The 27954-nt window shown below is 37.7% G+C and overlaps 1 protein-coding gene across 1 annotated transcript in view; it reads left to right on the top strand.

Moving 5' to 3' along the window:
• The window catches only part of RyR (Ryanodine receptor), a 623761-nt gene that overhangs the window by 141015 nt on the left and 454792 nt on the right, over positions 1 to 27954 (top strand). Inside the window, exons 2-4 of the mRNA XM_067151578.2 lie at positions 8948 to 9052; positions 16940 to 17038; positions 23277 to 23291. Of these exons, the coding sequence (XP_067007679.2) occupies positions 8948 to 9052; positions 16940 to 17038; positions 23277 to 23291 (219 nt within the window). The remainder of the gene's footprint in view (positions 1 to 8947; positions 9053 to 16939; positions 17039 to 23276; positions 23292 to 27954) is intronic.

Raw genomic sequence — 27954 nt, 5'->3', positions numbered from 1 at the left:
CTGCTCTGTGGCGCTGAGGGTAATAGAGAGTGTACACACTTAACCGAAAATGGCAGAGCAGCGAGAGCAGTGTTGCCCGCTGTCAGAATGCCAGCGTAGTATTTAGTACAAGGTGAGAAACTGTGCCGTTTTTCATTTCATTTAATGAATCATTTCATATGATGACATTGATTTTGATGTGACATTCCACTCGGTTAATCTGTATTCTGACAAGAATATTGACTTCATTATAATGACCTATAACGAGTTTTTAATATTTATCTGTGTCTGTTACAGCCTCACGGGAAATTAGATGGATTTTAATGAAACTTGCCATTTTAGTTTAGAATAAGGTCGAGGAGGATCTTAACTATAAGTTGCCCAAAAAATTCACCAGGAGGGGTGTTTTATAATGGGCCTAAAGCATAAAACTGGATATATCTCCCTTGCGTTTGCTTTTACACAAAAATATCTCATGGAGAATTATTGTTCTGTGATTTTTTTTCCGTAACAGTGAAAAATAAGGAGAAAGTCAGTGACAGTCATGTGGAAGTTTAATTCCAAGAGCTGGTAATAACTAACTCTGTAGACTGTATAGATAGTTGCTATGGCGAGCGTCCTGGCAACGTTTTAAAGGCTTTGAATATTAACCAGATACTTGGTTTCAGTGGCGGCGATAAGGACCCCGCAGACCCCGTGGGGCAGGGGACCCTTGACTTGTGAGGGGCCCATGACTGTGCTATATCCACTTTTTTAAAGCGTAGGCGATGCTTGTTTGCCTGTTTCATTCTGCCCATACACTCCACTACTAGCTAGTTTCACCCAGTCCACCACTTGTAGACTACTATGTGAATCTCATCTCAACACTCAGCTCCCGAGTTCATACCCGAAACAGGACTAAATGGTAAAAAGGATATTATCAGCTTCAGCCCACATATGTCAGAGTGTTTGTGTGCTGTCTGGGTCTACCAATGGACTCGGGAGATAGCGGGCTCAAATCTCTAGTTGGCTGTCCTGCAAATGCCTTTCTCATTTCCATTACCAGGGAAGTAAGTTATTGGAATGGGGGACGGTACTCTTACGAGAGCCGCAGACATTTTCTTTCCGAATTCTTAACAAAATCTGGGCTAAAAGAAAAACTACGAATAAGAGAATCGGTGCATTAAAAAAGGGTCATACAAATTTATTATTATTATTATTATTATTATTATTATTACTATTATTATTATCATCATCAACATTGCGTCGTTGTTGTTCACTATAATAGACAACATATTACTATGAAACAAACTTGCAACTTTCTTTTATCAGGAAATGAAGGGCCCCTTTTTCAATTATTGCAGTGGGGAGGGAGGGGGCGAGCTTCTTAGCGCCGCTACTGCTTGGCTTCTTTTCACGCCGGACAGAAGAGATCAAACCACGATCAGAAATAATGAAAGAAAACTGTAAAGGGCCAGAGAACAAGGAAACGGGTGCGTCACTATAAGCCACTGACAGGGAAAGGCATGTCCACTTACAGTATGTGCCTCAGAACCTGAGGAACAATATGCGGAGTGGAGAAAATTGTCATCATGCACATGTAAAGTGATTGTCTGTGACAATGACGGGTACTACAGCTACTTACTCATATAATTTATATTGGAATATAGAAAATCGAGTGAAAATTCTATCAGTCACTACTGATCTCCGTTTAGGACAGTCGCCCAGGCGGCGACTTTTCTTAAATTATCGCAAATAAATTGGAACAATTTTGAACATCTCTCCTGGTAAGTTATTCCAATCCCTAACTCCCCTTCCTATAAACAAATATTTTCCCCAATTTATCCTCTTGAATTCCATCTTTATCTTCATATTGTGATCTTTCCTACTTTTAAAGACATCACTCAAACATATTCGTCTACTGATGTCATACCACGCCATCTCTCCACTGACAGCTCGGAACATACCACTTAGTCGAGCAGCTCGTCTCCTTTCTCCCAATTCTTCCCAGCAGAAACTTTGCAACATTTTTGTAACGCTACTCTTTTGTCGGAAAACATCCAGAACAAATAAGGCTGCTTTTCTTTGGATTTTTTCCAGTTCTTGAATCAAGTAATCCTGGTGAGAGTCCCATACACTGGAACCATACTCCAGTTGTGGTCTTACCAGACTTATATGCCCTCCCCTTTACATTCTTACTACAACCCCTAAATACCCTCATAACCATGTGCAGAGATCTGTACCCTTTATTAATAATCATATTTCTGTGATCACCCCAATGAAGATCTCTCCTTATATTAACACCTAGGTACTTACAATGATCCCCAGAAGGAACTTTCACCCCATCAACGCAGTAATTAAAACTGATAGGATTTTTCCTATTTGTGAACCTCACAACCTGACTTTTAACCCCGTTTATAATCTATTATCTATATTATCTATTTTAAACATAGGTAACCTCTCCCGTTCTACTAAATGAAACAGCTCAGCTTCAACAGAAATATGATTTTTATTATCCAGTAGGCTCACGCATTAAACGCCCGCATGTGAAACCTCATTGTTCTCAATTTGCTCTTTGTTCGTATTCTCCGTCGATGCACACTTTTAGAACATAAAGAGAGGGAGACAAAGGCTGTGATTTTAATTTGCGACAAAGATAAAGTCCATATAAACGTGATGTGCAGTCTGTGAGATAGAATAGTAAATGCACAGATGTTCAAAAATATTCCTAAACAGGTCCACAACGGGGCTGTTATCACCAAACACACTTCATACCTTGAATCATTTGTATGCATTGAAGAGAATTGCTCAACAAGCAATACTGATTTTAAATGCTAAGCTTCTGAGCTCATTATTACGTGCGGAAGAGTGGCTTTATGTCGCACCGACACAGATAGGTCTTATGGCGACGATGGGATAGGAAAGGCCTAGAGTTGGAAGGAAGCGTCCGTGGCCTTAACTAAGGTACAGCCCCAGCATTTGCTTGGTGTGAAAATGGGAAACCACGAAAAACCATCTTCAGGCTGCCGACAGTAGGATTCGAACCCATTATCTCCCGGATGCAAGCTCACAGCCGCGCGCACCTAACCGCACGGCCAACTCACCCGGTACGGAAGAGTTTAACGAGTGATGCCCTATGCTCAGATAGGCTATTTTTATTTTCGCATATATTTTACTCTTCTACCTAATAAATCATTTCCTACCGAGCGAGTTAGCCGCGCGGTTAGGGTCGCGCAGCTGTGAGCTTGCATTTGGGAGACAATGGTTTCGAACCCCACTGCCGGCATTCCTTAAGATAGGTTTTCCCGTGATTTCCCATTTTCACACCAGGCAGATGTTGTGGCAGTATCTTAATTAAGACCACAGCCGCTTCCTTCCCACTCCTAGACCTTTCCTATCCCATCGTCGCCGTAAAACCTACCTGTGTCGGTGCGACGCAAAGCAAATTATACTTTTAAAAAATAAGTAATATCTTGGTTTTACCACTGCAGAAATGAATATTTATTCCCACCCCATCCCGTTATTTTGGGATTATCATCTGAAATTACAGTGATGCAAATAGATTAAAAAGAGAACAAAACTATTTAAAAAGGAAGACAATGCCAGAAAAATACGACACAAACATCCTCCATTAAGGATCTGAATTTAGACACATATTCTAATTTTCACATAACATATTAACATATTATACAGTAAATTATTTCTTTCTTTCTTTCTTTCTTTCTTTCTTTCTTTCTTAATCTGCTTACCCTCCAGGGTCGGATTTTCCCTCGGACTCAGCAAGGGATCCCGCCTCTACCGCCTCAAGGGCAGTGTCCTGGAGCTTCAGACTTCGGGTTGGGGGATACAACTGGAGAGGATGACCAGTACCTCGCCCAAGCGGCCTCACCTGCTATGCTGAACAGGGGCCGTGGCCTTAAGTTAGGTACCATCCCGGCATTTGCCTGGAGGAGAAGTGGGAAACCGCGGAAAACCACTTCCAGAATGACTGAAGTGGGAATCGAACCCACCTCTACTCAGTTGGCCTCCCGAGGCTGAGTGGATCCCGTTCCAGCCCTCGTACCACTTTTCAAATTTCGTGGCAGAGCCGGGAATCGAACCCGGGCCTCCGGGAGTGGCAGCTAATCACACTAACCACTACACCACAGAGGCGGACCAGTAAATTCTTACAAAATTTACTAATGTACACGCCTTGCTGCTACTTTTCTGAAGATACAGTTGCCTTCAGGACAGGGTGCGAAATCAGAAATAAATGGTAGTGGGGGGGGGGGGGGGGAAGGGACATAGGGCTTAACTACTAGTGTTTATTTCGGGCAGTATTTCGCGGGAGTGGGGTATAATTTCTCCTGTAATTTAATTACTCCCTCCCCCTAGACAAATGTAAATTGTAGATCTTTTTGTTTGAATTTTGTTGTTACGAAAGGCCAGACGAGGCGCGATTTGTCCTGGTTTATTGCTTTATTAGTGGAACCATCCTCTATCAGGGCAAAGTTTTGACTGAAAAAAATTGTCGGTTTGTACACTGCTTAAGTGAATATTGTCCTATTGGCCACTTATCGGAAACACACCCTCTCCAAGGAGTGGTGTAAGCTCGAGCTACTTAGAGAAATGATAAAGGAGGAGAGCTTCAAGAAATTTATATTTTTTCCCGGGTTTCAGATGGACTTGTCAGAGTGAAACATGCAGGTCCAGATTGCCACTGCACCGGGCGAGTTGGCCGTGAGCGTAGAGGCGCGCGTCTGTGAGCTTGCATCCGGGAGATAGTAGGTTCGAATCCCACTATCGGCAGCCCTGAAAATGGTTTTCCGTGGTTTCCCATTTTCACACCAGGCAAATGCTGGGGCTGTACCTTAATTAAGGCCACGGCCGCTTCCTTCCAACTCCTAGGCCTTCCCTGTCCTATCGTCGCCATAAGACCTATATGTGTCGGTGCGACGTAAAGCAACTAGCAAAGATTGCCACTGCTGCATTGTTTTATTGCTGAAGGTCTGGCAGTCACTTGTATTATTGCTGATGTTTTCATAAAAATATGTACAGTATAAATCATTAATTTCAGTCATAAATTATATGTGTTCTACATTTTCCTCGTGATTTTATAATGAAAGAATCCCCCCGAGAAATTTTAGTGGGGGGGGGGCTTTGAGAAAAAAACGTTGGTGGGGGAAATCCCTCCCCCCCCCCCTTGCGATTTCGCACCCTGCTTCAGGAGTTTTGGCGTGTCTAACATATACAGTACCGGTACTTATAAAAAGGTACACAACATGTAAGATTCCATTAGATTATATTGAACCATTAAGAAGATTTTCACAGATTCTACTTTGAAACGGTTCCTATTACCAGTCCTTTGTGCTGAGATCAATGAAGATAGTCTTTCTACATTTATTGTGCCCTGGTATAGAAAAAAGTATTCTGCAAGTTATAATAATTCTGAACTACAATCAACGGACCTACGTGAATTTAAATATTTTGCCCATTTCTGACTACAAGGTAACTTGTTAAATTCAGTCATTATTGCTCTCATTCAGGAATTGTTTGAACTTGCTTCCTTCAAATCCCGGTTATCTCCTGTCGCTTGTCACGTTGCCAGTTGACGGGGTATTGCTGAGAGATAAGCATGCAGTATACAGAGTGGTAAATAGCGTCTATTATCGTAAAATGAGGCATGCATAGACATATCCATCGATTAAACAGATAGGACAGTCTTGAAACACCACAATAATTAATGTACTGTTTTGAATAATTGATTTAAACGAGAAAATTCCGAATTAAGTCACTTCAGATCGCATTTAGAAACACATGATCATAGCCAGCTCATACCGCACCTAAGAAGCTGTAGGCCCTACTAGCGTCCGTAGTGTTAGAACATATCAAACAGCATAAATCATCACACTACTGGCACTACTCTAAGAATGTTGAAGGTACCCAATTAAAACTGTTGAACGTAAATGTTTTATGTCCTCATAAAGTGGGAACATTCGGGAAATATTTGTCATTAGTTGGGAAGTGGGAAACTAAATCTAAACATCGGGAAATCCCGTCCGAATCAGGAAATCTGGCAACTCTATCTACGCTTGTAATACTGCATAGCCTACTGGACCTAAGTTACTGTACGTAACGGCGAGTATAATAATGCCGAGATCAAGGCGAGGAGAACCGAAATGACAATGTATCTCAAAACACAATTGTATGAAAAAGCACATATCGTTCAAAACTACCTCCACAATGTATTTACAATTATGCAGTTCACCTATTAATTCATTTACACGTCTGATGGGGTTGACGTCGGGAAGGGCATCCAGTCGTAAAACTAGCTACGAAGGTTCACCTCACTTCATACCCGACCCCATAGAGAAACGGGACACGGGTTGGATACAAATACCCATTAATTCATTTACAAACATCACTCAATCACCCAGTGGCGTATACTGAGGGCTACCGAGGCTACCATTGAAGCCCAAACCTTAAGTGAGAACGATGAAAATCTAAAGCACATTATAATGTAAGCATTTGACACATTGTTCCATTTACAGAACTTGAAAGCAATGAGAAAAAAACGCCGCACGTATTTCTGAGAACAAGGCTTCGGAGACTGGTATTGCAGCCCAGACTCTCGCCCCTCTTCCCTCGACTCAACGCATGCGGCTTGCTCCTGTATGCCTGATAGGCGCGGGGACCGGGTAGTATAGGTGTGCTAGGCTTCGGTCCGTCAGATCGCCACTGCTATCAACCATGCGTTACTCATCGTATATACCTCCTCACCTAATACTTCTGACTTAATTATATAGATAAGAGTGCTGGTATTTCACTCCCGTTTACTTCTACATCCTTATAGGAAGACACTGCAGGGCTGCTGCTATAGGAGTAATATAGTTTTATTCTTATAGGTATCTGCTAAAATGAAATGCAATCTTTCAGGTTTAGTGTTCCTTTTTGTTGGTTTGAATCGAACCCATGGTCATGGGTCGGACACCACCACTGAACGATGGGCACGGCCGCTGTGAAATTCAACATTTTTATTTAACGGTATTATTATTATTATTATTATTATTATTATTATTATTATTATTATTAATGGTGCGTGGCATCTGTATAGGCTTGTTGGTGACCTAATGAGGATAAAGTGAATGGCGAAGATGTCATAAATCCGCAGTCCCCAAGTCAGGGGAATTAACAGTACCGGTACCGGTATATGAGGGGGGTTGATTCTGAAAATTGAACCGGGGCCATCGGACCAAAGACAAGCATTCTATCCACTTAGCCACAAAGCCGGACTTCAATTTGCTAAACCTTAGGATACCATCTCGACTGATCAGGTGTTGAGCGGTAGCCTATTGGCAGTGGCAGAGGCCAGGGCAGTAGCTTGTGAAGTACCGTAGCCTTGAAACACAGCAGGCTTTTCCGTTGGCTATCGGCTGCAGCTCAAAACGCTTAAGGCTTGACGTTCACTAAACCAATCATCGAAAAGGGGTAGGCCTATCGGTAACCTAAGTCTAGTGGTAGCCCTCGTCTTGATCCCAGCATACGTCACTGTAATCACACTAATCATCATCAATCACCACCGCTCTGCATTTAGGGCTGTCGCCATATTCCCCAACCAGTTTACCTAATCTTTTATTAAATGATTTCAAAAGAAGTTTGAAATGTATCGAATATTGCCGTTGGTAAATTATTATAATAAGTGTTCATAACTGTAGGTAGATTTGTAGGTTATGAAATAAGAGCGAAGCCGGACTTTAAAGAGTTGGCAACCTTGTAAGTGAGCTTGGAGCTTGCTTCTTATTCATATTTATTTGATCTTCCTCGAGTGCTTGATTTATATCACAGTGCGCATAGTGTGATGTTAACGAGAATTTTAAGAATGAACCAGTGAGTGAAGTAATATTTGGAAATTTATAGTTTATAACACAACGGAATGCCATTTTATCGCTATGTTGTGTAAATTTGTAGGAACGGATAAGTTTTTTTTTATTGTTTCCTGTCTTTCAGAAAAATTTAAATTTTTGTAGCCATGGTACACAAGTAGGCCCTATTTCTCAACAGCTGCGGATTTCTTTCTGGCGTGATTTCGGAACAGAGTCAATTACAATTACGGTACCCTAATAATGCAGTGCTCATTAACATTTGCACGGTACATAAATATCTAAGAATATGTGTTTATTGCCACCCATATAACAAATGAACAGCCGTAGATATTTTACATTTTTGACCGAATAAATAAAGAACGAAGAGAGTAAGTAGCCTGCTGTATGGTACCGTACTGGCTGTGTTGATTGGGCTCATTTATAAAACTATGTACTGGACTACTGGTGCCATCCGTCAGGTTTTCAATGCTATTTCATTGTGGAAGCCGGGTATTCCCCTTCCTCTTTATCGCACGGAAGGTAGGATTACCGTATCTTGATTCTTGGCTATTTTGCCAACAAGAGCAAGGTGCTCACCAATCGAACTTAGTGTAAAATAAGATGCAAGCCATACACCTGTAGCCTACGGTAGCGTGAATGACTGTTGCAATTTGAAAACTCTATTAGTATCGAGTTTCATAATAATAATAATAATAATAATAATAATAATAATAATAATAATAATAATAATAATAATAATAATTCAAGTCTTGCATTCTTTCCATAAAAGATTGATCATTTCTTGCCATACCGTATATACAGACCTAAAATATGGTACTGCACCTAGTTCATAGGCTTACTGGTATTGTTGTGTATCAAGTACCGGTACTGTACCGGTATCAACATAGTGGTGAAGCAGTCATTTTCCGTACTGGTTACATATTTAAGCCTACTAGACCCAAAAATCTAAATGTCAACATAAATATATCAGCCTTAGTTAATAAAAACGTTTGTTAGTAAACAAATGTTTAATGTGGGCGTAATAAGTTGAAGCGACAAGAAAATATAATTTGTGTATGCCTGTCTCTTTTTTATTTTGTAAAAGTGTATTTGCGATAGAAGTGTTGATATATTGTATTAATTTGCAGGAGGATATGGTGTGCCTGTCGTGCACTGCCACCGGAGAGAGAGTCTGCCTTGCTGCCGAAGGTTTCGGCAACCGCCATTGCTACCTGGAAACTATTGCTGATAAGGTAAGGTTAAATATTAGGTACCAGTATTTACCTCTTGCATGTTAGCTATGTTTAAGCTGTTCATTTTTAGTATTCAACACTTTACTGTTACCAGTACCATATGTTTGTCATGTTGGGTGTCATAACAACACATTGTACCACAATCATACAGTATAGCAAGGCAAGTGTGAAACATTTTTATTTTTTTGGACATAGGTACCGGTACTGATACATTGTAAAACACAATATTTTCATGTAAGGTAATACAATAGTTAAGAACACGCACCACATTGCAGTGGCTTGCTTCTGTATCCTGTGAATCACTTAATTTGCGAGGAAAAACAACTTGGTGTGACAAATACAACACACCTGGATGAAGGTCAGAGAAATAGAATGAATCACAACAAGCACAGGAACTGGTTATGTTACTTGATGTTTACCAACATTCACTGTGTGTCACAGGCACTGACACCAGTGCCATGGTTGTTTGTCTGACAGACTCACAGTTGTACCGTAGTGTAGCAGATATACTTCCTATACCCCAGTCACATTTTCAGTACAACTTTCCCTCATGTTCTCATGTTCTAACCATATATAGTGACATCATGATGCAAAAGTATGTTGATGGTTCTCCTGCAGGATTCTCTATCCTGAGCAAGGTGGATTACACCTTACAGGCTTATGAGTTGGTCAGGTTTTTCCATTGCCACTGATCTCCTGGTGGAATGTATGAAGTATTTCATAAACTGTTGGCTCACAAGGGTCGGCAGGCTTGTTTTCACGCCAAGTTATCTTGGGATTGACTCGTTGGTGCAGTATGCTGTCCATAGTATTTGTAACAGTCACCTATATCAACAGTTCCTAAGTATCGATCCTCGTCGCCATCTTCACAGCCCAAGTTTCTGACGCATAGGTGCAATGGGTGGAGATGAGAGTTCACACCAATCTTCGTTTCATCTTAATGATGATGTAGGTGTTGTTCCAGATGCATGTCAGCTTTGCTGTTGAATTTCTCGCCATTACGATGCGCCTGTGGATTTCAGGCCACAATCACCAGTGTTTAGTGACAATGGAACCAAAGTATTCAAAGCTGTTATTGGTCTCATAGCCAGCAACTCCTGTGAAATCTGGCTAGTTGTTTTTGGGGTGGCCTATGATCATCAGTTAGGTCTTTGAATCATTAATTTTGATTCCATACACTCTGCTCTGATCTTCTTTACAGCTGTGAAATGACGGCTTGGGCGACATTATTCTCCTGGCGCTGACTGTGGCCGGCCCATAATCTGCCAATGATCCGACCACGCATAATCTTATCCAGAAGTGTTCTCTGTACCATCCTGCTTCTTTACAACTTGAATTGTGTGTGCCGAATGCATACAACATGCAGTCAGAACCACTGTACTTAAAGCAAGCAATCAGTCAGTCAATCAATCAATCAATCAATCAATCAATCAATCAATCAATCAATCAATCAATCAATACTGATCTGCATTTAGGGCAGTCACCCAGGTGGTAGATTCCCTATCTGTTGTTTTCCGAGCCTTTTCTTAATTGATTTCAAAGAAATTGGAAATTTATTGAACATCTCCCTTGGTAAGTTATTCCAACCCCCATACTCCCCTTCCTATAAATGAATATTTGTCCTGATTTGTCCTCTTGAATTCCAACTTTATCTTCATATTGTGATCTTTCCTACTTTTAAAGACACCACTCAAACTTTTTCGTCTACTAATGTCATTCCACGCCATCGCTCCGCTGACAGCTCGGAACATACCCCTTATTACATGTGATAAAATTCATTTTTGGGTCTGTATTGAAAGTATTTGTATTAAATAACACTAGAATGTTTATATTGTTCTCCCACATATTCAATACAATACAATCTTAAAAGTTAGGACTTTGTCCTTATCAAAATGTTAACATAAAATTAATACATTAGATGGTACATGTTTCGCCTATCAAGAGTAGGAGGCATCATCGAACATTTTTTACCTTAGGAATAGATCAGGTACCTGATTGGGAATGCCTTTGAATACTGTTAAAAACTATGTCTTGTAAAATGGATTGGAGATTGTTAAACAACTAATACAAAATAAAATGTGGTATACTATTACTTAACAATATTGTGTTAATATTTGAGTCTAAAAACATGACAGTCTTTTGAAGATTACAATACTGATATTAAAAGATATTACAATAAAGATAAAAATCATTTTTATAAAGATAAGTAATAGTATACCACATTTTATTTTGTATTAGTTGTTTAACAATCTCCAATCCGTTTTACAAGACATAGTTTTTAACAGTATTCATAAGTCATTCCCAATCAGGTACCTGATCTATTCCTAAGGTAAAAAATGGCTGGTGATGCCTACTATTGATAGGCGACGAAACATGTACCATCCAATTTTTTAAATTTTATTTTAACATTTTGATAAGGACAAAGTCCTAACTTTTAAGATTGTATTGTATTGAATAGGTGGGAGAACAATACATACCACTTAATCAAGCAGCTCGTCTTCTTTCTCCCAATTCTTTCCAGCCCAAACTTTGCAACATTTTTGTAATGCTACTCTTTTGTCGGAAATCACCCAGAACAAATCGAACTGCTTTTCTTTGGATTTTTTCCAGTTCTTGAATCAAGTAATCCTGATGAGGGTCCCATACACTGGAACCATACTCTTGTTGGGGTCTTACCAGAGACTTATGTGCCCTCTCCTTTACATCCTTACTACAAACCCTAAACACCCTCATAACCATGTGCAGAGATCTGTACCCTTTATTTACAGTCCCATTTATATGATTACCCCAATGAAGATCTTTCCTTATATTAACACCTAGATACTTACAATGATCCCCAAAGGGAACTTTCACCCCATCAATGCAGTAATTAAAACTTGAAAGGACTTTTCCTATTTGTGAAACTCACAACCTGACTTTTAACCCCGTTTATCAACATACCATTGCCTGCTGTCCATCTCACAACATTATCGAAATCACGTTGCAGTTGCTCTCAATCTTGTAACTTATTTATTACTCTATACAGAATAACATCATCCGCAAAAAGCCTTACCTCTGATTCCACTTCTTTACTCATATCATTTATATATATATAAGAAAACATAAAGGTCCAATAATACTGCCTTGAGGAATCCCCCTTTTAATTATTACAGGGTCAAATAAAGCTTCGCCTACTCTAAGCGCTCATTTTTGCCAGTAGTCTCCCATGATCCACCCTATCAAATGCTTTAGACAGGTCAATCGCGATACAGTCCGTTTGACCTCCTGAATCCTCTGCCCACACGGATGTCTGCCATGCAACATAAATTTAGAACTAACTGAAAAAAAGAAAGGGAGTGCGTCCAGTATGCATTCCTCAGGAATGGAAAAGTGTTATTGAGACTGCTTGTCCAAGCAATCTATTTGTGGTGAATAAGATGGATAGGGAACATTTTCCGGATTTTTCTATTCTTGAACAAAATGTGTAGAAAGACGCGAATTGTAAAATCACCCGCACTATGGTTACAGGTATCTTCAGATGACCCTACTGTTGTTCATTTGAGGAGAGAGCATAACATACTAGAACGCTGGAGTATGTTCGGTACTACTAAGCGCCAAAGAGGGAAAGAGAACAGGCATGAACCACATAGCATCGTTCCAGTTGAAGAACTCCACCCAGTGTATAGCGACGTGATAGCCATGAGTGACTGTCTGGAACCGCAGTACAGGGAATTTGATCGCAATTTGAATGTCTAGGAACACTAATCCATTTCATGTGACTTCAAGACGAAACAGACTATCTAGTTATAATTTCATTTCACATCATTGTAGAAAGAATATTCACCTTATACAGTATTTTGAAATGTAACACGTGCATTGCAGCAGCACTGACTTTCTGGTTTTGTTCAAAGAGAGTACATCGGATATGCAATCTCCCCTTCCTCTTATTCTTCTTCCTCTTCTGATTCTTCTTCTTCAACTTAGTCCACTGGATCATTTGTTCAGTTGAGTATCTCTTCAAAATGCTCCTTCCATCTAGCCAATTGTTCATATTCTCCAGTAAGCATAGTTCCTCTTCTACAAATGGGATGTTTCTGCCTATGACTCCTGTTAGATAATATCTTCGTGATCCAGTACAGTTCTTTCACATCACGTTTACTTGTGGATGTTTTGGCTTTGCTTGCATGTTCTTCGATCTGCCGATGTTGGTCATTGCGAGCACTCCTCTTTACTTGTCTGTCTACGTTGTTGTATTGCTTCTCGAGCTCTCTTTCGATGTGCCTTGTCCTACAGTTAAGAATAAGTTGCTTTGTCTCCCTCTGCTGGTTGATCTCCCATGTCTAGTCTGACATCCAGTCTTACTTAAGCAACTCCCTAGGTCCTAAGGACTCTTTTCAGGTCTCTATTAAATGTTTTTTAATGACTTATCATATTTTCTCTACTCCTTCAGTAACTTCTAGATCTAAAACTTCAAAATGGTTCTTCAACTTCTATCAAATCCTTCTTCAGCTTTCGCCTCTGAAAAATTCTTGTGTTTGCTTATATCTTGAATTAAAATCAAGCCATCATCAAGTGATGATCAGACCCAACATCTGCTCCTGTCTTATTCCACACATCGTAAAGCATGTGCTTCCATTTACGATTTACTGCCACATGATCAATTTGATCCTCTGTGCGGTGGACAGGTGTACCCATGTGAATTTGTGGCACTCCATATGAGGGAAAAGCGTCCCTCCAATAACTATATCATGTTTAGTACACAAGTTAATGAATAATTCACCATTTAAGAATCTAATATTTGGGTTGTACCATATTGACCACACAGTAAAGAAAAATATATAATTATTCCACCTTGGTCAATACAACAAAATATGTCTTAAAGGAAACTTTAAATAAATTCACATAAATGGTACATGTTTTGGCCCGATTGGGGCTTCTTCAATCTTGAAAACAAAAATATAATCTAAAAACATAACACTAAAATTCCTGCAAAAGATCAATCTTGAAATAGAAGAGTACAGTATATACAAGCACTCAATTCTAGAAGTCTTGATGTAAAAAAATTGTGAACAAGATTAATAGGTATCAATTTGTTAGAATCGAAAATGATCATCATGTAGAAAAGTCTTGAGAAATCAACAGTTAGAAAAAATAAAAATATGTTGTCAATACAGAAAACAAAAGAAATATAGCAAAACATAAAACTGATGGACTGCCAAGCAGATCAGCTGTTAATTATGGCAATGGAGGGGGAAGAGTAAATTGTTGGTGGAAGAAACTTAAATTTTTTTGGGAAGGATGGGATGAGTTGTAACTTTATGTTTTATCAACAAGGATTTTTAATGTCTCGAAAAGAACTAGTTTGATTAGAAATTTCATTTAAATTGAAAGTAGAGTTAATCCTTAGACTTAACATTTTTGTTTCAAAGTTGAAGAAGGCCCAATGGGACTGAAATATGTACCATTTACGTGAATTTATTTAAAATTTCCTTTAAGACATATTTTGTTGTATTGTCCAAGGTGGAACAATTATATATTTTTCTTTAATTCGTCAGTCTCCATCTGCTCACCAAGCTCCTGCTTTCCCATGATGTGTTGTGTTGTCTTGTATTGTGCTGTGTTGTGATGTGATGTGATGTGATGTGATGTGATGTGTTCCAATTTTCTTTTTCCACTTTTGCGCTGAAATCACCCCAAACATTCCAGCATCCAAATTGCATTATCCCTTTTGTTCTAAAGATCGTCAGCTTTTTGTCCGTTGGGTTATTTTTCATCTCTGTTTCTTTAATAAGTTTATTTAAGAGCTTGCGAGTTATTGGCCCACAAACTCCGATTGCTTTGGTTGGACTGCCACCTTAAGGCTAAGGCACTGGCCCTTACACAGATGTTTGTGTATAGAGTATACTGAAGAAAGAGCATTTCCTCTCCTGTTTTTAATAGTGTATGATTCAGTTATACCGCTAGTATTCGTTCAAGGTTATAAACTTCATAGATGGTTCGGTATTCAGTTAAGATTACACATAAAATGAATACAAAATTTAATCCACCTTCTCAATACTTAACAATCATGCGATGTTTACAAAAACATTACAATATACTATTACAAGGTACTAGTTTCAGTCCAATAAGGGCCATCATCAGCCTAGCCAAGATACATATGTATATACCATAGTCCTAAAACAGAGTTATGCGGTGAGATGAAAGATGAAAGAATGGACTGGGGATGTAGTGGAATGATATACATGTAAAATGGTGAATATATGAACTGTTGTAGATGTAGCAATGTTATGTTGATCAGTGACAAATAAAATCTTTTGATATATGTCTCATAAAATTACAATATTAATCAACAATTATCTCAAAATTGAATAAAATAAGCTCTATTTGACGAATAGTCTAAGGTTGTACATTTACAAAACTGCATTATGCTGGATTTTAAACAATGTCCAATGTTTCTATTGAGTTCTAGAAGATATGAATTAGGAATACTCCTTTGTAACACAGCAAGATTTCAATATATCACAAGATATGTCCAACAGTTTTATCAACATTTAACCTCTGTTGTGGATTTATTGGACATCATGCAAAATAATTCCCTCTGTGTCAGTGTTGAACTTCATATCTTCTAGAACTCAATAGGCTGAATGCTGATTGTATCTAACAGTATTTTTGAGTTCTTTGTGCTGTTAGATGAAATTAGCATTCAAACTTCGGAGAACACGCATATGACAGCTCCCATCATTTCATAGACATCAACAACTTTAAAATTTTGCACCTTGAAAATAATAGCAAATTGTTGAACATAAAGGAGGCAAAAGAAAGCTGATCAAACCAGCCTCAATGATCACTTCCCTCGAACTCAGCGAGGGATCCCACCTCTACCGCCTCAAGGGCAGTGTCCTGGAGCTTCAGACTCTGGGTCAGAGGTTACAACTGGGGAGGATGACCAGTACTTTGCCCAGGCGGCCTCACCTGCTATGCTGAACAGGGGCCTGGTGAGGGGATGGAAAGTTTGGAAGGGATAGACAAGGAAGAGGGAAGGAAGCGGCCGTGGCCTTAAGTTAGGTACCATCCCGGGATTTGCCTGGAGGAGAAGTGGGAAACCATGGAAAACCACTTGGAGGATGGCTGAGGAGGAAATCGAAACCCCCTCTACTCAGTTGACCTCCCGAGACTGAGTGGACCCCTTTCCAGCCCTCGTACTACTTTTCAAATTTCGTGGCAGAGCCGCAAATCGAACCCGGGCCTCCAGGGGTGGCAGCTAATCACACTAACCTCTACACCATAGAGGCGGACTATTATTTTATCTATTATATTAAGTATGATTACTGAAGGTTTCACCACAATTAGGATATCGAACCTACGACATATTTCATATTTTGACAGACTGGAAAAACTTGTAGCTTCCTTAAAATAAAAATGTGGGTAACTGTCAAATACCATAATCTAGAATATCTAGAATCGATTGATGATTTGTTTATTAATTTACTGTATCAGGTTGAGATGCTCTGTAAACATTTGTGACTATCCCCCTTATGTGTTGTGGCCAAGTTCAAACTCATAAAGAAAAAGTAGCCATGATTGCTCAGTTCCAACCTGAATCTATCTGATCACACTGCAAAATATAACTGAAATGATTCCATGCAAACGTGCAGAGATATTTAAACTATACTTCCCAATACAATTGGACTATCTAATATTGTTGCTGAACATGAAAATGACTTCATCCGGAAGTATAACATTTCATGAGTATTAAACTGATAAAATATAATTCTCATTACTACTTAGAATATTTCTCATAGCCTGTATATTAACATTTCTCTAATCATCTTGTGATCACTTAACATACGGTACCATACTCATACAAAATTATATTTGTCCATAATATTGTATCATTCACTGTTACAGAATATTCCACCAGACCTGTCACAATGCGTGTTTGTGATAGAGCAGGCCTTGTCAGTCCGAGCTTTGCAGGAGTTGGTGACTGCTGCTGGCAACGAAACAGTAAGTGTGATGATCAATTTTACCCCAAAACATCCTTTGAATGGATCTCCTTAATAATTAACTTTTTATCATAAGTTTGCAAGCCTCCATTATTATACTTTTTTTTTTTTTTTTTTTTTTTTTTTTTTTGCATTTCATTTAAGATGACCACTGCCCAAACCAAAATGTTACATCTGATTTTGAGCTGTGAACACCTTTGAATGTTTAATTCTTACTTTTAGTTTATGAGTATAACAGATTTTGCATGAAAAATATACCACATCATTTGCCTTTGTCTTTTGTTCACATGTCAAAAGTGTTTATTGAAAATACAAGCTATTTTTTAAAACTATATTATTTCTCTGAACTTATCATGAAAGAACTACTTTTCAAACTGAATGAAAGTAGTATATTTCATGTCATGGACCTTATTTATTAATTTGATTTCTGCTATCACATACATGGGGCATAGCAGTACAGAGGGTTAGCTGCTGCTTTTCCACTCATGACCAAAGTTCAATAGCAGTAAGAATAGAACACTTGGAAAGGAATAATTGAAAGAATACTTTGGTTTAACAGGAGAGATAAAACACTGTATGACTCTGGATCCTGTTGGGAGCCATTATTTTTTTTCTACAATTTTAATGGTTATGACATTTCATACCATGACTGTATGGGGTAAATTTTATAAAAAATAAATATTCTCAGCTTTTCAAGATTCTTGAATACATTTGCAAATCATTTTGGCTCAGATATGTTCACAACATGGAACCATTGTATACTGATCAAATTATTCAAGTGATTTCAGGATAAATATATTTAACTGCAGATTATATCTCAATATTAGAACTGAACTTGGGATTGAGTAAGTATTTGTTTTAAAGAATAAGGCTTGTCAAGTAGACTCCAGAAGGTATTTTATCTCTGATGCTTCCACCATGATAATATAGCTGGTAACAATTGACTAGGGTACCATAAATTGGGGTAACTTAAACCACATTTCAAGGTGTTCTAGAAATTCTGATATGAAAATAATAGTGAAACTGAATTTAGATGAAGTGGATGATATCTGACATGAGTTCTTCATGTGAACAAATGGAGAGAAATTTGTTGCACATTATCTGCTAGCTTAAAGATTATACGTATTTCTTTTTGTTAAAGTGAAAAGCATTTTCTTTTCAGCCTTGGCTTAGTTAGCCTTCAAAATCCTTCAAGTTTTCCAGTCTGTCGAAATGAATGCAGGATTAACCACTCAGCACAGGAGCAGTCGCAGCACATGCCACTCGTTAGTGTGGGAAGATGCCTCTACTCACCGCGAGTCAGGAGCATAAAACGTGTTGTATTGGAACCACTGTAACTCGATAGTTTCAGCACATACACGCACAAAATTTTAGAGTTATATTATATACTCCTTCTTCTCTATATCATGAAATACCACCCTTCCCTTTTCTTTTGCTAGTGGTTTAACGTCGCACTAACACATCGAAGGTTTTCTGCGACGTACGTATGGGAAAGGGCTAGGATTTGGGTACGAGGCAGACATGTCTTAATTAAGGTACAGCCCCAGCATTTCCATGGTGTGAGAAATACCTCCCTCTGAACCACTTAGGTACAAATACCTTCCCATTGGAATTCTTAGGCACTTGACGTGCAAGCACGTGGCTCAACATCAAACACCTCAGTACTGCTTCCATATTCGGCATTCATTTCCACCACAGCAACATCGTTTATCAATTAACTTGTCATTGTAACTGTCCTTAAAAAGGAAAGAAATGATCTCATCAGAGAACTGCACTTTACAGCTTCCCACCAAGATCGATTATCACAGCGCTAGAACTCATTACTTTCAAGTTTCTCAAAGGAAATCTATTTTGCTTTACGTCGCACCGACACAGATAGTTCTTATGGCGATGGTGGAATAGGAAAAAGCTAGGAGTGGGAAGGAAGCGACCATGGCCTTAATTAAGGTACAGCCCCAGCATTTGCCTGGTGTGAAAATGGGAAACCACAGAAAACCATCTTCAGGGCTGCCGACAGTGGGGTTCAAACCCACTATCTCCCGGATGGCCGCACGGCCAACTCGCCCGGTCTCAAAGGAAAGGTGGTGGATAGAGAGAGAGAAAATATCCACCAAAAGGAAGAGAAAACAATACACTATCCCTATGTAAAAGAAAGTTTGACTTAGTTCACAATCGCTACGACAGACGATGGCATAATGCAGAAGCTGCACGTTGTGTATGAGACTCCACACTTGTCAACATTTTGGTCTTGCCATATTATTAGAGCACTCCACACTGTCGGATTAAGAAAATATTAGATAAATACCTGGAAAAGAAAGCTTTTGATTAATAACAGAATAACACATTTAATTCTGTTATTGTTTTCTTTTCCACGTATTTTCTAATATTTTCTTAATATTGCTTTAGTCTTAATGGGCTGAAAAACTTAAAGGTTATTATATGATAAATAAATTGTCATCGAAGTTTCCTCAGATTTTTGGTAACTTTGGCCAAACTAAGTTTGATAGGGAAGACAAATACCATATTTACTCGCGTATTAGATCCCTTTTTTTCCCCACTTTTACAGCCAAAAATAGTAAAGGGGGTCCAATATGCGATAACCTCAAAATTTTTTGCAGTGAATACATGACTTCTAGGTTATAAAGAGCTATAAATTTTACGTGTATACATTCTATATGTACTATTATTTAACAAACTTAGAATGTATTTAAGTCAAATACTGTATTTGTTTAAGTTATACTGGCTGTTTTCGTCGGAAGGCAGTATTTCTAAACGTAAAAAGACAATATTTGGTGAACACGACTTTAGTTACTCATATCACGTCATTTGTTACATCTCATTAATTCCTCTGGTGAGGCTGACGTCAGGTAGGGCACACAGCCGTAAAAACTCGCTACGAAGATTCGTCTCACTTCATACTCGATCCCGTAGAAGAAAGGGATAAGCGTATCGTGTTATCATATAATTAAATATTGATACAAAAGAACTTAATGGCCAGTTGTTTGTCTCTGTCAGTTCAGCAGTAGGCCTACCACACAGTAAACCTGATCACTGCTTTCATTTGAATTATCGCCTTGCGCCGCCAACTTCCCTGCATTGCTACAGGCGTGTCGGCATTCTAAGTGACGTCATCTTCACTGCTATCTCTCGCCAGTCGCGTCAGCCATGCTTCATTCTCTTTGAGCCATGCACTGCAATCAAGAGCATACGAGGTCCCGTCTTTTTGAACCTTTAAAAAATAATTTCGTTCCCGACTATAGAGTCTAAACAGTGTAAATCTATTCCCAGTTGGTGTATATATAGCAGAAGCCACTCCTTCCGAATAAATCCATACTGTAGAAGGCATGCCAGCTGATAACTAGCGTATATTAAAAGTTGTACTTCCAAATGTAATACATAGTAACTGGAAACATTATTTTGATAACTGCAGCTGTTGAAATATAGACCCTTATTTTTAAGTACATTTCATGCTTATTCTCTACATTTATCACATCAGGATTTACATAAACAGCTGTCCATGAGATAAGACAGACCACATTGTTTAGGTTAAGTATATTATCACCCTGATAGTGTCAAAAGTTCGACGGAAAAAATAAAAATAAATGACAGGAAAATATACCGCATTTATGGATATCTACAGGTGTGGCGGTAATGCGCTTTATTATCATAATGTTTAATTTTGTACAGTACGTTTGTTGTCTCTTTTTTTAAACGCATAAGTTACCCTAGTATATTTTGTTTGGCGTCTCCGAAAATCGTTTAAAGTACATGGGGATATAAAATTATTATTTGTTAGGTACGTTGGCGAGTAAAACAATCGTTTTAATTGGATTGCTTTTATCACGTTTTAAACTTACTTCTCTCCAAATATATACCTATATTGGCTCGAGTTACGAGATGTTAAATGACCACTTTGTTAATTATCTCGCCTGCTGTATAAATAGCAACAACCGCGAATATTTCTCAACTAAAGTAAACTCGTTTCCTCATCCCGAGGTGCTACAGCTCTTTTTAGACACACCGCCAGTGGAGGGGAGTTACATGTACCGCTTTTACCGCATATCAACCTTCCTGCCATTCATAAATCTCTGGCAGTACGGTACCAGGAATCGAAGTCAGACCCCCCGAAAACAGCAACTAATTGTGTTAACCATTATGCTGGCAGACATTAACTACAAAACACAGACATATAGCATGACTGATGCATGCTTGCAATGCGCGGGTTGGACATGATGCTAGGCCTATTCATCTATTTGTGCGACGTCATCAGAGCTGCAGTAGACCTACGCTACAGAGGCGGACATTTCTTAACTACGAAATACAGATGTACCACATGGATTCGACGCACTTTCATTGCGTAGGTCGTACGGACGAAACTATTCACAAATTTGTGCGATGTCATCAGAGCTGCAATAAGACTTGTACCCGGTTTGAAGCGGAATCATCGTCGTTCTCTTACGAATTACGTAAGGGGGTGTTATAGGCAAGATTTATTGTTTTCATTTTCTTCGTCTCGAAATGCCGGGGGGGGTTCTAATATGCGAGGGGGTCTAATACAGGAGTAAATACAGTAATTGTTCACAGGTTACCTTGTCCACTTGAATCAGAAGGAAATGGTTGATGGTACAAAAATTTTGCAACTAACTGCAAATCTTATGTGGGAAAGCTTGACCAGCTGTAAGCATGGCTGAAGGGAAGTCAAAGGTTATCAGAGATTAAGAATCAGTGTTTGTAGTCTTAAAGGTTATGTAAATTGCAGTGCCACATTTGTCACTTCATTAGCAAGGAAGAATGAACCAAATGTGTTCATAGAATTTTAACATTTATTTTGCATATTCATATGTTTTAATTTAAAACACTAAATTTTAATAAAATCCACTCATAAAAACCTTAAATTATTAAGTTAACAATGTATTATTGAAATCAATTTATTTTAAACCTGCCCATTGAATATGCTATATAAACATTGATAAACCTGCATTATGTCCTGGTAATTACATAAGTTTCAGATGTCTATACTGCCATCTGAAATTTCATTTAATGCTTTCTCGATGTAGACAGGGCTGTAATTTTGGAAAGAATGACCTCCACACTTCTTTTTGTTATTACACGGCATGGTCAAAGTAACCTGTGAAATTAATATGGTTTTATTTAAAAGTCATTCATGAGAGACCTATTTAATATTTCCACTAAAGATGTGGAGAATATATTGCCAGACACTTATCTAATAAGCCAAGATTTAATTTAGGATGTAAAACAGTCTTTGTTGCTGTAGAATAACTATTTATTTCACTAAGTTACAGACCACACTATTTAATTAAATGTAATTCTTACAGCTAGCTGTCCTATGTAGAAGAAAGATTGAGAATGTGAAACACAGACATTGACAGATCCCACTATTAGCTTCTGATTGTACTTGAGAATAAATTTCTTGGCAATGGAATGATCAAAATTTCCCTTCGAAGTTACCCCAATTTATGTTATGGTATCAACTGAATGAGTTTCAGATCCATTCTTTGGTGCAGATTTCATTCAGAATGCAAACATGGAATTTAGAAGAAAAATTTTGAGTAGTCTGACTTAGGCTTCAAGAGAAATTAATAAGATCAATTCCAGTCAATTTTTATAATTATTGTTTATCTTGATAATTTATAGAAATTGGAGACTGGGATTTTGTGCCATCTTCAACATACATAAGGCCCCATGTTCACAGATGTGCAGGTCATCCTTTAGCATCAACTCAAAAGACTGCACCAGGCCCCTCCATAGGTCATATACCATTAGATTATTATTGGCAGAAGCTCAATCTACATTATTTTTCTTCACATCCATATTTTCATGAGATTTCTTTCTACCTGAAGTTGATACAATACCTATCTTAAATAAGAAATATTCTGATACTTGTGTGTTCCTTTTTTAATGTCTCAAATAATTCTTTTCATGTTTGGGATCTCACATTTATGCACATGCTTTCCTCTTGTTAAAGAATAATTTCTTTAATAACAGTCAACTAATCTCTAACTTTCTACAATCTGATATGCACTTAAAAGTTTTACTTAAATCAGTGAGAAACTTATGCACAAAGAAAAAAAGGATGTCTTGTATATTTTCATATTATAACTGTACATTCTCTCAAATAATCCATTTTTGAATGACTTATAACAAAATGATTTTTTCTTGCAATAATTTAAGAATAATATTTCTTTTAACCCATTTAAAACATGTATTTTTTGTTACAGGGACAGGAGTCACTAGTAAGTACATAAATGCTGACGTTTTGAGCCTTTAATCATTTTAACACTGCTTCATTGAAATATTTTATTTCCTTTAATCCAATATCTTCTTCAGAGTAGTTGTTTCTTTCATATGATGATTCTCACTCACAGCTTTTACTAATCTCTTCATCCTGTTTTTTCTCTCAGAACCTGCAGCATATTATCTAAGATTTATTTGCCAAACATGTACCTGGTGCAGTTCAGACTTCTTGTATCTTTATATGAATAGTGGTAATTAATAGGATGTTTTCTGATTCATGTTTTTCACAAATTTAGTTGCTATGTAGATGGAAACTTAGCACTGCTTCTTTAACTCAAATTAATAAATTTGCTAAAGGAAAATATAAGAAAGAGGTGAATCACTTTTGACATGACTTGTAACTAATTATGTTCCCAAATAAACAAATGTGTACAAAATGTGTTACATTAACTAAGATACAATAAAGATATGTCCTTAATAATGGCTGCATTATAATGAAAGGAAATTGATTTTGATCAGACAGTTGATGTCTGGTTTTAAAATGTTAATTAAAATAATTCCAAGTAAATTCCAAAATCTGTCAAATTTTTAACAACCATTGGCATTATTTATGCAATAAAAGGAAAGCATGCAGTCATTAGTAATGTTGAATGTCTCTTGTCTCTTTGTGTTGTATTGTTTGAGTGAATGGCAAATGACTTTTAGAAAACATGCTTTTCCATAATGGCTGTCATGTGAAATGTTTGCTCCTTATATTTGTGAGGGTTTTTTTCTTCTTTTTTTCAGTGAGCATGTTGTGATGATTGCTACCCTCATCAAATCTAACTTATTTTCTTTGTTCATGCCATTAGAAGTACCATGATGTGATAAAAATATCATTTCCAAAATTCAGAACTTGTTTATAAAACCTTTAAAATATCATGTTAATACAGTGTTGTAGTAACATCTGTTAACTGCACTCTACAGAGCTATCCTTCATTACTAACTTTTGCCCCTTTCATGAACAGCTAGTCGTAGTGGTTGGTGAGTGTGCTGAGTGTGTGTTGTTACCTGAAATGTCTGGTGAAGAATGGGAAGCACAATGCTATATTGAAAGCGCCATACAATGTCTAGTTCAAACATGCAATATTAGCTGTGAGTGAAAAAAAACTTTGTACATAGAACAAGAACAAGGGGAAGTTTACATTTGGGTAGTGCGAAAAGCATCTGAGTCTGAATAGGAAGATAATTCTATATGAGATAGGTGTTACAGTATATTTTACAAAATGGCCATCATTAGATTATTTCATAAAATATTGGCCTCAAAATATCCTTTGAGAAAACAGAAACCACTCACAAAGAAAATTGAAGTAGAAGAACAGGAAATCAAAAATTAAAATATTTAGGTGAAAACATACAACCTTAATGAAAAGCAAACATGGCAAAATAGAATAAACAAATTAACCAAAGCTCAATAATTCACCAAAAACACATACAACAGAAAAGACCTCTCAATAGCCAAAAATTAAAGCATTATAAAACAGTTGTACAACCAGAAATAACATACGCTAGTGAAACCATTTTCAAAACAATAGACAGAATACTCAAAATAGAAAGAAGAATAATCAGACACTGGAGACAAGTTTCTAATGAAACAGTCTACAAAGAAATAGAACCGGTAATGCGCACTATCAGAAAAATCTAATGTCATTCTTTGGTCACCTAATTAGAACACCTGAAAATAGAATCAGCAGCATAATAATATAAAATTTGTGGAACAGTAAGAGTAATATTAAGTGGATTACAGAAATCAAAGAATATATGAAGGAACTACAAATCATAGTAGAGGATTTAAAAAACAAGACGCACAGAATCAAGACACTCAAAAACATAGACGCCTAAATACAGACTGAGGTCAACAGACAAACCATGGGAAGAGTGATTTCAGACGAGGACAGAAAATCAAGATCCGAGAGAATGAAGAAGTACTGGGCTGAGAGAAAATTGAAAAATCCATTGTATAATTGACTAAAGTGGTCCAATGAAGGCCATAAAATGTAAAATAAAATAGTAATAAAATTACCAGACAAACAAAATGTAAACTTAAAAACACCCTAGAAAGGATAGAAGAGAATTTTAAGAAAAAACAATTCAGAGATTTTTACAGAATTCTTGGCAGATACTGTATCTTTAAACATATGACCCCCAACATTAATGCTGAGAGATAAATCAGGAAAGTTAGCTCATAATAACCAAGAAAATGCAGAGATTCTCATGAAACATTCAACTTTCTAAATAGCAATGACCCACTAGAAATGTTTCAGTAAACACCAAAACACCCATTTTAACCACCCCTGATCCGATAGATTCACAACCATCAATGAAGTAGAACTTGCAATAGAATTTAAAAAATTACAAGGCATGCAGCAAAAACCTAGTCTTTGCAGAAATCTGGAAAAATATTGGGAAACTGACAAAGTTTCACGATGTAATTGAGAGCCATGTTGAAAAGCTGTGGGGATAATACGTCACCTTATCTAAGGCCAGTTTTTATTGTATCTATTATATGCTTTATTTGAAATAATTTCTGCATTTGTAATATTCCATTAGTAGTTTCAGGTTGAGAATTTGGTCTGGGCAGCTTATGTATGGGTGAAATCCTCCTCGGTATTCTCCAAGCTGTGGTTCCAGAGTGACCTGCCTAAAATCAAAACTGGAGCAAAATACTCAATAAGAACAAACTGCCTGGGGTGTATGGACAATTTAGCTCTCTTAGCCCTTGACTTGGAAGAAGTTCATGTCCAGATTACCACCCTCCAAAAAATTGCCCTAAAAATGGGATTACAATTATCCTTAGAGAAAACAGATCATGCCCATGAAACCCTTGAGCCTAAATAGAGTTTTCATAAATGACTGAAAAATTAACACAGTTCTGCAATTTTTAATATCTTTGAGAAATCATCACACACAACTTAAACGAGAAAGAAATATGATAAAATAGAACCAACAAAATGAAACAAATCCTAATTTCTAATCTGGTCAATGTATAATAAGAAATGCTTGTAGTAGACACCAAGATCCTACACTATAAAACTGCAACTCTCCCAGAAGCCACTTACACTTGTGAAACCCCCTTCCAAATTAAAAACAAAAGAACAAATCCACCCCTAAAAACTGAAAGAAGAAAAATTAGAATTTGCATAATTAAAAAATACCAGGTCAAAGGAGTCTGGCGAATACTTCCCAATGAAACTGTTTATCACCAGTTCAATGAAGAAGAAAAACTCTTATTTCTTTCACATATTGTAACTGCCAGGAAACAGGATTTTACAAATAGTGATGAGAAACCCTGGAAAGAAGACAAAAGGACAATGGATCCACAAAATTCAGCATGATCTCAAAGCAGTTGGACTAGTGATAGCAGATGCAGAGAACAGAAATAAAATAAACACCTTTCTTAAGACTCACAAATTTTCAGCAGGAATGACACATAGAAATGTCTATAGCGATTTCAGACGAATTGAGAAAATTACAATCGAAATGAATGATAAAGTATTGGGCAGATCACAGGAACCAAACAGAATAACCTTCAAGAAGTAGGTGAACGAGGAATGACTCAAGTGGTCCAATGTGGCCGGTAAAGTTAATGATGATGATAATAATAACAACAATAATTTAGTGTAACTATAGCTAGCCTACCAGCCCCGTGGTGTAGGGGTAGTGTGCCTGCCTCTTACCCGGAGGCCCCGGGTTCGATTCCCGGCCAGGTCAGGGATTTTTACCTGGACCTGAGGGCTGGTTCAAGGTACACTCAGCCTACGTGATTAGAATTGAGGAGCTATCTGACGATGAGGTAGCGGCCCCGGTCTAGAAAGCCAAGAATAACGGCCGAGAGGATTCGTCGTGCTGACCACACGACACCTCGTAATCTGCAGGCCTTCGGGCTGAGCAGCAGTTGCTTGGTAAGCCAAGGCCCTTCAAGGGCTGTAGTGCCATGGGGTTTGGTTTTGCTTTTATAGCTAGCCTAGTACAGCCCTTGTAAGGTGGACTCTCCAGTGAGGGTGGGTAGCATCTACTGTGTATGGGAAACTGCATGTTATTGTAACATGTTCATGTGAATTATTTACCATGCTGTGGATATTTTTGTCTTCAGTAGCTCTCCAACTTTGCTCCTACAGATGAAGCACAATCATCTTCAATGCAGCAAATTTTCAGTTAGAGTCCTAGATAAGCTGCTTATTTTTGGAAATGATTGTTACTAATATTTACTATAGAATTGTCTTTATTTGTGATTATATAACTTGAAGCTTCAGTCTGTCGAACATGAATATAACACCTAGAACACTATAAAATATGTTTAAAAAGAGAACAATTTATTATAAGTGGAATGACATGTTTTGTTTTACAAGAACATCCTCAGATTCTAAAAAAATCACTTTTAACCCTGCATATATATTATGTACAAAATTGTTTCTGTTGCATAAATTTGTCAGTAACTGTGAATTGGTGATATTATGAAACAAATGAGTGAATTCTGAATCTAAAGGCCTTTTGTTGACATTTAAGTAACTGTGAGAGACATTTTGCTTTCCTTGTTTCATAATATCACCAATTGACAATCATTGACAAGTTTATGCAATCTAAACAATTTTGTACATAATACATATGCATGGTTAAAGGTGA

The sequence above is a fragment of the Anabrus simplex genome, chromosome 7, assembly GCF_040414725.1.
Source record: "Anabrus simplex isolate iqAnaSimp1 chromosome 7, ASM4041472v1, whole genome shotgun sequence".
NCBI lineage: Eukaryota > Metazoa > Arthropoda > Insecta > Orthoptera > Tettigoniidae > Anabrus > Anabrus simplex.
This window is presented reverse-complemented; position numbering and strand designations above follow the sequence as displayed.